We start from the raw sequence: 14,762 nt of genomic DNA, 5'->3' as shown, positions 1-14,762 counted from the left end.
ACCCGGCCCCTGTCCTGTGGGTTCTGTTGGTTAAAAATGCAACAGCTTGCATTCAGAGCGCTTCAGTCATTTGAAAAACAAAACCTCCCCCAAACTCTCTCCTGCTCAACTGTAGGAAAGAAGAAACTCATTAAGCATTTATTTATAGGTTTCTGCAGTGCTATTAAAGTTGGATAAAATGTAAAACCTAACAGATAGCCCCCACTGTTAGGATGATCTCGAGGGACCCTGAACTGGATATTGCAAGTTGACATAAACTGAAATGAGCTGGACTTAAGCTGCTGGCTCAGTCTCTCCACACCAACAGTCGCTGCTTTGTTCCACCTGGAGTGGTCCCACACCACCCCCTCGATGAGAGCTCTGGGCAGCAGCAGGGTGGTGGTTTTTCGGGAAGCTACTGGTTTTGCCATTTGCTTCCAGAATCACATAGACTATAACAAACTTTATATTAAACACTGTTTAGTCCTGAGTTGGGTGAAAGCCCGTGGAGGAGGGGCCGAGTTCATTAGGACTCTTCCCCCCGTGGCGTGGTGTCATACATGGCCTTCGGCTTTCTCCTCTTCCATCGACTGACTTTCTGTTTCTTTTTCATTGGTGACCTCTTCTAAAGTTTTCTTGCCCATTGCTTTACTGGCCTCTTCCTGAGGAAGAAATAAGAAATCAAGAGGATTAGAGGAAAAAAGAAATGAAGTGTCCAATTACCTCCTGGCTCCTCCAGACTGTCAGGTCTAACACAAGAGGGGGTTACCATGACGTCACTTAGGTTGTGCAGCTGGGTGAGTCACGGCTCTGCTGCCACAGAGTGGGAGCTTTCACTTTTCTCTGATAAAAGTGACCAGCTCATCATAGGGACAGCTGTTTAACAGTCAAGTCCACGTGACAAGGGGGTTTGAGTGGACGGTCAGAACACAACTGTGCTGTAGGGAGGCTGACTGCTCCTGGCACGTTTGCCAGGTTGGCTCCCGAGCCTCGAAGTAAAGGGCATGACAGTGGGGTCTCCCTGTCTGAGCCCACTTCCCAGGAAACTCAGAAAGTCTCAACAAGCAAGTGTTGTCTGGTTTTTTAAAAAATAATAAAAGCCTTAGTACATTTCTAGGGAATTAATTTCCCTCTTCTCTTGCACGGACATGCCAGGGCCTCACAACTATGAGCTTTCAGTGAACAGAATCGTGGAACAGCCCTCCTCTACTTCTGGATCCAAACCCGCCTCAGTCAGATCTGAAATCATTTTCCCTCTTCTTGTGCCTCTCGGGTTGTCTTCCTGTGCCTGTGTCCTAGGCGGAACCTTCTTAGAACAACATTCAAAGGGGCAAAGTCAGTCAGTTCTTGATTTACCTGAAGGCACGTGGGTTCTTCACATACCTTTGCATCCTGTTCTGCAAACTTCTTGAACATGTTGGCATATATCCTGCGGTCCCGCTCGTTGTGCTCCTTCGCCTTTTTCTGGCACATGGAGATCTGCAGTCTCGCAGCCTTATTCTGGGGGTTTACTTCCAACACTTTCTCAAAGTCGCCCTTGGCTGACTCAAACTCATTCATGAGCAGCTGGGCTTCACCCCTCCTGTACAAGCCCTTCTCATTGGCACTGTCCAGTCCAAGGGCCTAGGGACAGATGGTCTATGTTTTAGAAAGGATGCATATACCTCCTTGTGGGAATTTAGAGAGAAAGGTCTCTGGCCAAGGGAACTGGAAAAGGCATACTGAAAAGATCAGGCTCAAGGTAATTATATATTACTGGTCAAAATATCCAAATTAGTTTCTGCATTTAATACAGTTTCTATAAAGATTCCAAGGGGACTTGGGAGGAGGGCTTTTGAGAAGTTCATTTAAAGTCCAGTGGAAGAAGTAAATGCCTAAGGATGGCAGAGAAAATTTTGGAAAAACAAAAATAATGAGGGGACTTGACCTACCAGAGGAAAAGATATACTATTAAACTACTAAAAATATTAAAACTACTAATAAAACAGTGGTTAGTACTCCATGGACAAACAGGTCAGTGGAAGAGAACAAAGCATTCAGAAACTGATGTGTATGTATACAAAAAGATGTAATAATTACAAAGATGGTAACAGAAGTGATGTAGGGAAAGGACTAACTGCAGTAAATGGGGCCGAGACAGTGACTATCCGTGTGGAAAATAAGAGTAGGTTCTTGCCGCATGTCATAAACACAGCAGTAAATTCCACACCAACATTTACATGTAAAAACCCATAAAAATATAACAGGGTTATTTATTATTATTTTTTAAAGCAAACCTAGTTGGAGTAGGTTTTTAAAGTACCAAACAGGGTTATTTTAATAATCTTATAGTGGGGAAGACCTTTCTATCTAGAAAGAAAAAGACAGATTTTACTATGTGAATGTTAAAACTTTCTTTTCAGAAAAAGATACCATCATCAAAGACAAGTGAGAACAGGGTCCCTACTGTCAGACAAAGAGTTAATAGTGATAACGTGAGGTTCCCTCAATCAACAGAAAACAATCTGGTGGAAAGATGCGAACAAGCAATTCACAAAGAAGTACAAAGAGCTAACGAGTAATGGAAAGATGTGCAACTTCATTATAACCAAGAAATAAAAATGAAAATATTTTTTGTTGCCAATAATACTGAGAAAAGAAACCACTGATAATATGCAATAATATATAAAGTATTAAAATTTAAATATATTAAAATTACATCTTTTGACCCAGTATTTCCACTCCTAGGAATTTTATCCTAGAGAAATAATCCCACACACGTGAGGAGAGACACTATATAGTTTCTAACATCAAAAGCCTGGAAATCTACCAAAAAGGACTGGTTAAACAAACTGTGATAGATGCATACAATTGATACTATATAGACTTTAACAAGAATGAAGAAGAGTTATATGATGAACTGGTAGGATGCAGAAAGATGTCCTTGTTTTATAAAACTATAAATCCATACATTCTCATTAAAAAAATATACATACATGTTACTCTATGTGTGGAAAAACAAAAGGAATGTGTGTGTGAAATGAATGAATGTGGTCTTGGGAGAGGGTCAATGGGAATTTTATGAATGGACTCAGTTTCTTGTATGTTTCTATAATGTCCACATTTTGAATGACTTTATACTACTTCTGTAATAAAGAAGTACAAAAGTTTTAAAATGTAATTAATAATAACAGTCTTTTCTCAGGCAAAAATTTGGTATAACATGATAGGGAACACATTGATCCACAAAACTCAAAATCTTAAAACTCAAAAATAATCTTACAAAGAAGGTATGAACCAGTTGCTTGTCTTCTCTGTTCCCTTTGTCTATCTTTAAGATACATCCAGTCACGAGCTTTTATAAAATACACTGTGCACTGAGACCAAATACCTGACACAAAAGCATCAGCTAGCACAGAACAGAACAGAATCGCACATGATACTGTTCCTGGTCTTCTAGGACTCAGGTGCTGCTTAACATGTTAACACAGATGTAACAAGGGATGCTGATGCTTGTGGGCCTTGCAAATTATTTATGTGTATTCCTAGTCAGTGAATAAATACGATTATAATGAAAAGTGACTTGTATATATCCCTGCATGAGAAGTCACAGTCTGTTCCTGAAATCCTAAAAGGCTTCAGTTACATCTGTTCTTATTAAATTGTGTAATCTGGTACCAAATGCCATAGACTTAAGGTCATGAATGAAAATTGCTTCATTTCATCAAAACTTTTATTCATGATGTATTATTATAAATAGTCTAGGCATTAGGAAAGTATGACTGTAGTAAAAAGAAAAATCTTTCTGAATTTCCCAATTCTTACTGAGAAACAAATAATCCCAAACAAAACAAAGCAAAATGAAAAACCCAAAGCTTGGCTGAGAGGAAGCAGAAGATGACTGAGTATGAGGATGGAGAAAAAAGACACACACACTTTACCTTGTCACAGCATTCTACAGCTTTGGTGTATTCTCTAAGCTTCAGGTAGCACATGGCCAGGTTCAGGAAGGCAGCAAGCAGAAACGATTCAGAAGCTTTTGATTCCTTTTCTGATAAGCCATATTCCATCTCTAACCAGGACACTATCTTCCCGTACTGAATCACTGCCTGCATGTACTTGCCTCCCTAAGAGAGAAAAGCCAGTAATTACTTGCTGTACGGGCTCTGGAGCAGGTACAAAGGAAGTGTATGTAAGCTCAGCCCTCCCCAAGAAAAGCAAATCCACAAAAGGAAACAACCTCCTCGTACTAACCAAGGTATCTGATCATTTCCTCCTGTTCTCAGGAGGTGGCTCTTGCAGGCACCGTCATGCTCCTCGCCAGCATTTACCATCTCACCCTTTTCAGGGGGCAGTCCTTTCAGCAGGTGGGCAGCAGGCTTTTAGGTTACGTTATTTGGTAATAATATTTACCAAACTTTCAAAAGGCTGGTGAGTAGTTGTAGACTGTGTCACTAGTTTACTTGAACTTCCTTTACTCTTTTCTCGTGACGATTAGCACTGCACACAGTAGATGCTATATTCCAAGTGCTAGTCCCAAACCCAGCAAATCTTAAGTATCTAAACCAGGGGTTGGCAAACTCTTCCTATAAAGAGGCAGACAGTATTTTAGGCTTTGCAGACCAAACAGGCTCTGTTTCAACTCTGTCATCAGTAGTACAAAAGCAGCTACAGACAACGTATAAATAAAGGGGTGTGGCTGCATCCCAGTAGAGCCTTACCTACAAAAACAGGCTGTGGTGTGCTGACCTTTGATCTATAGACAATGGGAATATACATAATTGAATAGCAGCCATCCAACATAAATAACCATAAAACATGAATCACACAGGTGTTAGTCACCTAACTAGATGAGAAAGAGCTTTCTCTTAATCATATTTTTGCTCTCTTACCTGATTAGAATTCTAAAAATTGTGACTAAAAACTGTGTAGTTAATTCCTTTGAATTATATATGCTCTATACAAGAAATAACGGGGCTGAAAAAAAAAAAGAAATAACGAGGCTGAGACAATGTGTTTACTGCCACTGTAGGATGAATGAGAGGAGCGATAGCTGGTAAATACACAAATAAGATGGGGGTACAGGTGAGGGGTCCCCTCTGTAGGAAGTCACCATAAGCTTGAAAACATGACACGTCCTGCCAGGTGGAAGAATTGCAGCCAGACCCCTTAGGACATTAAATCCGATGTCTGACCAATGAACAGCGTTAAGATCACGTCACTAGGATTTACTACAGTTAAAGCAGTGCATACACTTCAGTGCAGCGTTGTGTGTCCTCACACACACACTCCAAATCTCACCCAGTGACTAAGAAGAGAAAAATCACAGAGCAAATCTATAAGAATGTTCCTGTTATAAAGGACTTCAAGTGGTTGGCATAAAAATGAGCTCCATCAGTAGAAAGGAAGCCCTGATGTTGATTTTTGGTGATAAGGATGGGGTTAGACCAGTTCCAAGTGGAGGGTCTGGGTCTGAATGTACAGATCTTCCTCAGCTTATGGGGGGCAGGGGTTACCTCCCAAAACACCCAGGGTAAGCTGAAATGCATTTACTACACCTCACCTACTGAACAGCATAGCTTAGCCTGGCCTACCTTAAGTGTGATCAGAACACTGGCAGTAGCCTACAGTTGGGCAAAATCATCTAACACAAAGCCTGTTTTAAAATAAAGTGTTGAGGACTTCCTAGGTGGCGCAGTGGTTAAGAATCTGCCTGCCAATGCAGGGGACACAGGTTCGATCCCTGCTCCAGGAAGATTCCACATGCCACGGAGCAACAAAGCCCGTGTGCCAAAAAAATAAATAAATAAAAGGTAAAATAAAGTGTTGAATATCTCATGTAATTTATTGAATACTGTCCTGAAAGTGAAAACCAGAATGGTTGTGTTGGTCCAGAATGGCTGTGTCGGTTATTTGCCCCCGTGATCACAGAGCTGGGAGCTGTGCTCACTGCGGCTGATCACATCATCAGCCCAGGAAAATTCAAACCCCAAATTCAAAATATGGTTTCTACTGAATGTGCATTACATTTGCGCCACTGTAAGTCAGGGCTGTCTATGCCTGTAGTTTGTCATAGCCTTAGGCCCACTACTCAAGATTAAAATTTTCTCTCACTGTCTTTTCTCTCACTGGATCATGAGCTCTTTGGGACAGGAAGCATGTCCTATCCCTTTTGGAATATCCAGGGTTTAACGTAAGGAGGCCCTTAATGAAGGCGTGCTAAGTAAACATTAAGGTCAAAGGAACAGAACTATGGAATCAAAAGATTTTCAATCACTGGGAGCAAAATGGAGGTATGGGTGAAAATGAAAAGTGTCATTTCGTTTAGATTAGGTGAGGACAGGCATTTTCCCTGTTACACCTAGTTTATTCTTCCTCTCTCTCCTCCTCCATCTTTAGTGTTCCAAATACCGTTCTATCTAATATATTGTCATAGAGAAAGAAAAGATTCAGGGAGGACAAAAACCTAGATCCTCTCACTTCAGTAGGTTCCAACTATCAGAGTGGCAGAGGCTATGGTTTCTAAAAATATTAGACTTCATAATACATAAATGTTCCTTACATTTATAGAGCATTTTAGTTTCTTGAAAGCCCTTTCATATATAGTATATATAATTTTACTTATATCTCAACTTCTAATGAGCAGAGATCTTTGTGTTATTTCTGCTTCTGATGTACTAAAACAGGAGTTCTCAACTAGGGTGTTTTTGCCCCCAGGGGACATCTGGCAATGTTTAGAGATGTTTTTTAGTTGTCACAACTGAAGACTATGTGTGTACTACTGGCATCTAGTGGGTAGGGGCCAGGGATGCTGCTAAACGCCTCCCACCAAATAGAATTATACAGCCCAAAATGTCAACTGTGCTGAGGCTGAGAAATCCTGTTCTAAAAGAGAGTGAAGGAAAGAGAGAGGCAGGTTTTGAGTTGTTTTTTTTTTAACCTAAAATCCTGGAGTCATAGACAACTTTTCTAAATCATAGCACTGGTTTCCTGATTCAGTAATGGTGGTCAAAACATACCAAAGCCTGGTTTGTGTGCAAAGGGTTCCATGGCTGAAAGATGATCCTTAACTAGCTTGCTTTAGAAATGCTTTTTTCCCCAAGGAGCACAAGGGGGCGCAAGAACCTCTTGGTAAGCAGTGTCCTCGGCCTTCTTACCAGTCTGCCTCCAAGAAAAGAGAAACGCTAACCAGGTGTGGTAGTTAATGCTCTTGTCCTGCAGAATGCTGTCAGCTATGAGGGCAAAAATCATGTCTGTTTAACTGACTTGCACAATGCCTGGCGAACGTCATATTGTTAAATGTTCTTAATAATTACTTTCAGAGCCAAATGAAGAGAGTCCTCTCCTACCTTTCTTCTCTTTAGTGTTCAGAGATTGATATGAGGAGTTTACACTCTAAACGCCAAAATCACTCCCATTTAAAAAGCTTATTACAATTCTACCCTACTAAGGGGAGAGACTTGCCCGCTTAGGTGTAAACCAAACCGACAGGTCAGTGAAAATGGAGCTCCAACATGTGGGTGGCAGGAAATGTACGCCATCTCTGCTCTGGCCCACACCCCCGGACTCTGCTGGTGCACAAGGTGCGAAGTCAAACACTCTGGAAAGTCGAGGCCGGGGAAGGCAGCGTGGCATATTGAAACCTGCCCTGACATTTGAAAAGGGAATGTGTATAGGAACCCACTACCAACCATTTCTGAAGCCTTACACCTAAAACTAGGATCACTGTTGGGATCTTTTACCTATAGTTACGAAGGTGCCTCCTGGGGAAGTTCTGAGTAGTATGAAATGTTCAGAGACATTCTGGGAGAAAGGTCTTAGGTCAGTGGTTTTGAACCTTTCATTAATTTCCCCCCAATAGACTAATGTTTTGAAAGATTCTATCAAATTGCATGTTAAAAATATGTTCTGTATGTGTGACTGCTGATCCAGATTTTATCCAAAGATCAGTAATTTTAAGAGTGTTCATAATATTATGAAACACACAAATCACTACTGCAGTTATGATGCTAAGAAGTCACAAAGTTAAGTAACTGTACAGACACGTTAGCACTGCTTTCTGCTGATCACAAATTCTGGCCATCTCTCTGTATATTCAAGACACAGCTATATGACGTGGCTTTACAACATTATTTGAGTCACCAGCAACCAATCAGAGCTTCTGAATAGCTAGGCTGCTTTATTACACTGAGTTGACGTAATTCTAATCAAATGCCAAAAGCTGCAACCCCACTACCCCCAAATGTTAATATTCTTCTTAGAGGTTTTGGAAAATATAAAAAATATATTTAAAGACTTTTATGGACTCCAAGTAGACAGGAAAACGTAGCGTAGGACATATGTATGGTCTTAAGGGATTTTACAAAAACTTTTCTTTTTATTCTAGTGTATTAGGTATTTGGGTCTACAAATAATTCATCTGGACTCTTACCTGAGTAGTTAAAGAAGTATCTCATACCTCAATTAGAATTAAAAAAAAAAAATCAAAGATTGTTCTTGAGAGTTCAGAAACACACTGAATTTTAGGGCTGGGAAGAAACTTGGGAGTCTTCTAATTTAACACCCTCACTTTTCACATGAAAAAATAACCTCTTTGGACCTTAAATGACTTTAAATCATTTGGAGCCATAAAGCCCAGTCTTCTCAATTCAGAGCTCATTCTGCTATATCCTAGTGCTTTCTGGTGATCCATACGTTATTTTAGTGTATATAATAGTTATAAATAAATACAAGTAATTATATATTATCTACACCCACAGTAAGAAGTGTTTTCAATTATGACCTAGTACCCACTCACACCCAACTAAACAAAAGTTTTATGAAACAGTAAGTGTATCCTTACTACATAATGCAATACATTTCCACTAAATTGACTTCATGGCCCAATAACGGGGCTCCTCTCAAAATTGCCCTCTGGCTGCGTAATTCTATGTTGATTATACAGTCTTATATAATTCTCTAGTTGTTTCATGTGGATTAACATTGCCTCTCCTCCCTCTAGACAAGGCTGTCAATGTAAGGACATGTCTTATAGCAGATTCTCCATAAAGACTTGAAGTACACTGATTTATCACTGCTTCATAGGCTGTTGAAAACATCATCTAATTTTTCTTTTTTTTGCTCATGGATCACAGTGGCAAGGAAAAAAAAAGAAACCTTGACAAAACTCCCATTCTTTCTCTCATTCTCTTCCGCACTAAGCCCTTTCTGCTTGACATGGAAAAGGTATATAATACTTGGTAATGGGGAAGCAATGGATAGAACATTCTGATCAGAACTGAACAAAGTGCAGTTTCTTTTTTTATTGTATCTGGGGGTTTAAAAATCTAAGTGAGGAGATTACAAGGAAGGGTTTTCAAGAATCAATAAATGACAAATGTCGTTCAGGAATTTCTGAAGACTCCTAAAAGCAAGTGTGGCAGGGATCACCTTGGCCATTAGAAGAAATGAATACTCTCCTCCTGCCAGTTCCTTCTGAAATCTGTGCATGATCTTTCCTTTTATCATGTATCTAAGTGACTTCCCCAAGACAGTGGGAAGGAAAATACAAAACTTACCCCTTTGAATTCTACCACTTGCTAACAATTATTCTACTCATTCTTTGTTTCGTTCCACAAACACTTGTTGAGTGCCCACTATGAACCATGCAAGATGCTTTAGGTCTTAAGCTTTGATACACGGTGGGTGTGCAAGCCAGACCTGCTCTGACTTTGCGGAGGGTTACAGTCTAGAGTAGAATGTGTAAAAGAGGCATCTGTATTTTTGTCACATTAATTCATTCTGTCTCACCATTTCTAACACTGAAAATGACAAACTTGTAAAAAGTCAGGTTTATTCTTATCCAGAAGGGTACTGATAGAATTCAGGATAGGGAATATCAGCCCAATTGACTGATACTTGAGTAAATTCTTTGAGATGTAAAGGACTGTACAAAGACTCACATACCTTGAAGTACACAGTTCCCTTCTCCTTGACAATGGCAGCCTGCTCCAATTTTTCTTTGGTATCCATCTCCCAGGATTCTTTGGCCTGTTGTATAAATGTGTGGCAATGGTTAGATGAACAGAGAAGGAAAAAGGATCATCTGATGTCCGTAAGAACAAACAATAGCCACTCCTAGAGGATACCTAACTCTGGAACATACCAGCTTTTAAAACTGTGTGCCCTTGCCAATGCACTGCTAGGCTAGAACTCACTTTTCATGAGGACAAAGCTGTAGTTTGACCCACGCTGCTCAAGAGGGAGGTGCAGGCAATGATACTGTAAGGAACATGAACTGCGGAGCAGCAGTAAAGAATGCATTTTTAGAAAGGGGGGCCCCTTATCTACCTCCTGCAAACTCCGCCACTAAACTGCTATTATAACTTAAGCAAGTTTCTCTCAAGTCTCAGTTTTTCAGCTCTAAAATGGTCACACTATTGGAGTCAAGTCACAGTTGTACATTCATACACCCTTTAAAAAGTTCAGGTCATATAGTTGTCTCTCCACTCTGAAACAACCAGATGTATGAAAGCCTCCAGACTGCAGCAACTTGCAGATGCACGCTTGGGGAATTTCAAGGAAAACATAATTGGGAGGACAGAGGTGATGCAAAGATGTGAATGCTTTCATGATCACCTGCTAATCTGTACTGTGTGTATCATTACTCTCCCCCACCACAGACACAGATCCAGGGACAACTGCACTTTCATTATGAACAGCTGGGGCATAAAGAGTCAACAGAAAAATATGGTGTCCTTTAGGGAAAATGACAATGGCTGTGTCAGTGCTATTTACCACATAAGAATTATGAAGCTTAAGTGGGTAAGTATAAAATTTTCTATTCAAAAGACAGTGGTATATTCCTAGTGTCACCCTCCTCCTTTTTAAAGTGAATAATGAGTTACTCGTCTTTCTGGCAACCCTATGTTGATTCCAAACAATAATGAACTCTTTTATTTAAAAATCTAATAACAAGGCCTCCTTGCATTTTTTATATTGGCTTCAGTCTTTATGGATTATAAGTCTATTCTTAATATTACAAAAGAGAAAATGAAATCACGTTGCCTCCAACATCACCACACACTGTCACATGGTTCAAATATAATCTCATAGCATTGTGGTTGGAAAAGACGCATGATATGATTTTAATTTTCTAAAATTTACCAAGGCTTGCTTTGTGGCCCAGCATGTGATCTATTCTGGAGAATGTTCCATGTGCACTTTTGAAAAGAATGTGTATTCTGCTGCTTTTGGATGGGTTGCTCTATAAGTATCAATTAAGTCCATCTGGTGTCATGTGTCATTTAAGGCCTGTGTTTCTTTACTGATTTTCTGTCTGGACGATCAGTCCCTTTGATGTAAGTGGGGTGTTAAAGCCCCCATTATTATTGTGTTACTGTCAATTTCTTTTATGTCTGTTAACATCTGCCTTATATATTGAGGTGCTCCTTTGTTGGATGCATATATATTTGCAATTGTTGTATCTTCCTGGATTGATCATGTGGTTTCAAATATACCTAGCAGTGCAGCCTGGAATATGCCCTTGGGGCCATGCAAGCACAGGCTTGCTGTGGTGTACTACAGTGAGAAGGCTCCTGAGTGTGCAAGGTCCACTGGGCCATGATGGGAAGGGGTGGGGGTTACTTTATTAAAATGGAAACAAGAAAGCCAAAGGTCTAAATAACCATATGCTAAAGATTATTTTCTCCCTATTTAAAAATAAAAACTACTTTGTGCTATAAAGACAGCTTTGGAGGATCAGTACTGAGCTAGCAGGACTTCAGAAGATGTTACCTGACAATAAGCAATGGTTGTGACAAGAACACACGTTTGTTTTGGGGAATGTGTTATGATTAGGAACATCACTGTTGAGGGAGGATCCCAAAGCAGTCCTCCCCTGACTTTCTTAGCCCAAAGTATAGGCCTACAGAACAATGATTTGCTTGCTGAGTCTAATAACATAAAAACGGTCACATTTCCAATCCAAAGCTTAAAGTATGGAACATGGAGATAGCATATGGGGATGAAAAAGGTCTACAAAATGCAGTTCCTGAGGCTCTCGGGGAAGGGTGGGGCTCTGGTGGTGCAGAGGACATAGCTGGACGTGACAACATACCTAGCTCAGGCATATGCTCTGTGTTTGTCCAGGAAAGCTGCTGCCAGGGGCCTCCAGAGGCGGGTCTGAGATGGAAATATGCTCAAGGAGGAGTGCCATTTCTGGAGCCTGAGGCAAACACTCTCTTTTTTCTACTTGGACAGGTATGAAAAGAAAAGGTCTAGGGTTTTAGCACATTTATTCCTTGTGTCCCTTGCCACAGAGCCTGGTGGCCCACAAAGCCCTTGCATTTTGGATAATACTTGGAGCCACAGTGAAGGCCTCTTCATGACTCCCATGAAGGGTATGATCCATCCAGCCCTGGAAAACTGCACCCCACGCCCCCAAGGAGCTGCTTGGCAAGAACATGAACCTTTTTGTCTTCAACCCAGGAAAAAAAGTACAAAAAGAACAAGTCTAGGAACAAATAAGGGAACAAGCCTTGGCTTCTACCCAAAAAAGTTAATAAAAAAAAAAAAGGCTGACACACAGGAACAAAATAAGAACACTGAGCTCCTTGGTTGTGTATCAGCTGTGCTGTATCAGTGTCCTGTGCTCTAGTAGCAGCGTCAGAGACGGGAGACAAACTTGGTCATGAAGAGCACGATATACAAACAAATACCATCTATCTACACCACCTGGTAATATAAGATACTAATTTACAGGAAGTGCATGGAGAAGAAATCTATCATGATTTCAGAGAAGTTGGTATTTTCTCACCTTTTCGAAGCTCTTAAGTGTAACTTCATATATAAGCTCAGCATTAGGTTCAATGCCAAATTTAGGCTTCCCTGCCTCTCCAAAACCATATCTGAAATGGAGAGTAAAAAAATAAAACTTTAAAGAATTGGTGTATTTCCAGGCACCTCCTTTGGTATTTTGAGGCATCGTATTAGCATAGAGCTATCATTTGCAAACTACACACATCAGAGACCCTGAAGACAAACCAGATGTTGATCAGGAGATACAGTGCCAAGTATCACTGCTGTGGTTTTTAGGAAACCAGGCTACATTTCATTTTCTTCCTCATATCCATATGTAATGCAACACCTGTACTGCTTGGCACAGCTTGCTTACTGTGATTTTAAATGTCACTGTCTTTTTCTCTGCTTGATTTTCTACCTAGTTCTTTTTATAAAACAGACATTTATTTGACTGGAAGGGCGTTCCCTGAAGCTTCATCAGGACCGAGAGCAGACAGACACTATGATCATTACAGTGCTGTTTGGGAGAGGTATGTTTTAATAAGCTTTTAACTTTAAAGTGCTGTCCCCTTCCAGAGTACCACTTCCAGTCAGATAAATGGGGGAAAGGCTCACACATCAGGAAGGATACACATCCTCACAGTATTTCTTCAAGACTTTTAGCAAGCACACTAGGAAACACAAATAGATAACCAGAAAGAATAGACCCAGCAAGCGCTAACACCTCATCAAGAGAGATACTTTGTACTGTATTCTCATAGCTCTCTGGCTATCACACTGTAAAACACTACACTTCTTAGCCAAAATTTACTGAATAAAATTACAGGGGATATATAACTTTTTTTTTCGGACCATTTAAGACTTTAACAAATCCAAGGCATTCGAGAGAGCACACATCTACTAGAACGGAAATTCTGATGGAGCTCTGTCTGTCTGGTTCTGTGGTTTCCCAGCATGTAGAACAATGCCGAGCACAGTAGGAAAATGTTCACTGGAATATATTCTGCTCCATCTGTTTCAAGCAAACTACTCTTTAATATATGGAATGGCACTGCAAAAAACTTAGTAAGCTCAAACTCTCAGGCTATGGGTTGAAACCAGGCTAAAACCAGGCTGATGTGTTAATACGTTCAGTTTTCTCTGGGGCAAAAGGACTAGAGTGGGAACCCTCCTCTCGCTATCTGTACCACTTCTTTACTCCCTGCCTGAATTTTTCAGGAAGAAAATGCTTACTCACCTCCACTGTTACACAAGAAAATGGGAGCTGGAGCCAGAGAGAGGCACAGAGATGCAGTGAGAGCTGGTAGGAATGGGGTGTGGTAGTTTTAATAACAGGGCAAAGGGTATCTTCAGCAAAGAAATAAAACAGGACATAATTACCAGTGGCCAATTGTAGGCAGTGGTGACTAGTTTTCTACTTTGAGCTCTCAGACTGATATATCTCCTATTTTGTTTCTGCAATTTGGTAAATAAAGAACATTCCTTAACTGCTGGGAATCAGGTAGGCAGGTAAGTCCTTACTGAGCATCTGTTTACTGATAGCATGTTATATTTGGAGCCCTGTGCTAAACAAGTACAAATCCAACAGATGGTCTGGCACTTGCCTTAGACCAGTGGCTCTCAAAAGGGGTGATTTTAATCCCCCTCCCTTCAGGGACATCTAGCAACGTCTAGAGATTTGGGGTCACAGCTTCTGACATCTAGTGGGTAGAGGCCAGGGATACTACCAAACATCCTACAATGCACAGAACAGCTCTTCCCCCTCCCCAATCCCCCCGCCACAAACCAAGAAATATCCAGCCCTACATGTCAACAGCGCTGAGGATGAGAAAAGCTGCCTTAGAGCAGTTTAAAAAAAAGGAGCCATGGCTGGGGGCGAGAAGTGCGAGGGTTTAGGTCAAGGGAGGCACCAAACTGTCCTGGTTATCATCAATGGGATTAAAGAAGACTAAGGGAGGGTATGATTTCTACAGTCTTTCCTGGGTTCAAATGAAGAGATTCTGTGAAGACGTATGTGGAACACA

At 40.7% G+C, this 14,762-nt stretch overlaps 1 protein-coding gene across 4 annotated transcripts in view; it reads right to left on the bottom strand.

Moving 5' to 3' along the window:
- Nucleotides 1–203: 203 nt before the first annotated feature.
- Nucleotides 204–14,762, bottom strand: part of LOC130843167 (peptidyl-prolyl cis-trans isomerase FKBP5) — a 108,798-nt gene continuing 94,239 nt past the window's right edge. For all 4 annotated transcript variants that reach the window (XM_057719744.1, XM_057719745.1, XM_057719743.1 and 1 more), the window contains 5 exons: nucleotides 12,755–12,845; nucleotides 9,904–9,987; nucleotides 3,900–4,085; nucleotides 1,363–1,602; nucleotides 204–641 (listed from right to left, as the gene is read on the bottom strand). In XM_057719744.1, the coding sequence (XP_057575727.1) occupies nucleotides 534–641; nucleotides 1,363–1,602; nucleotides 3,900–4,085; nucleotides 9,904–9,987; nucleotides 12,755–12,845 (709 nt within the window). In that variant the 3' untranslated portion in view covers nucleotides 204–533. The remainder of the gene's footprint in view (nucleotides 642–1,362; nucleotides 1,603–3,899; nucleotides 4,086–9,903; nucleotides 9,988–12,754; nucleotides 12,846–14,762) is intronic.

Source organism: Hippopotamus amphibius, unplaced genomic scaffold, assembly GCF_030028045.1.
Source record: "Hippopotamus amphibius kiboko isolate mHipAmp2 unplaced genomic scaffold, mHipAmp2.hap2 scaffold_187, whole genome shotgun sequence".
NCBI classification, from domain to species: Eukaryota; Metazoa; Chordata; class Mammalia; order Artiodactyla; family Hippopotamidae; genus Hippopotamus; species Hippopotamus amphibius.
Note: the sequence above shows the minus strand (reverse complement) of the source record. Positions and strands in the feature narration are given on the sequence as shown.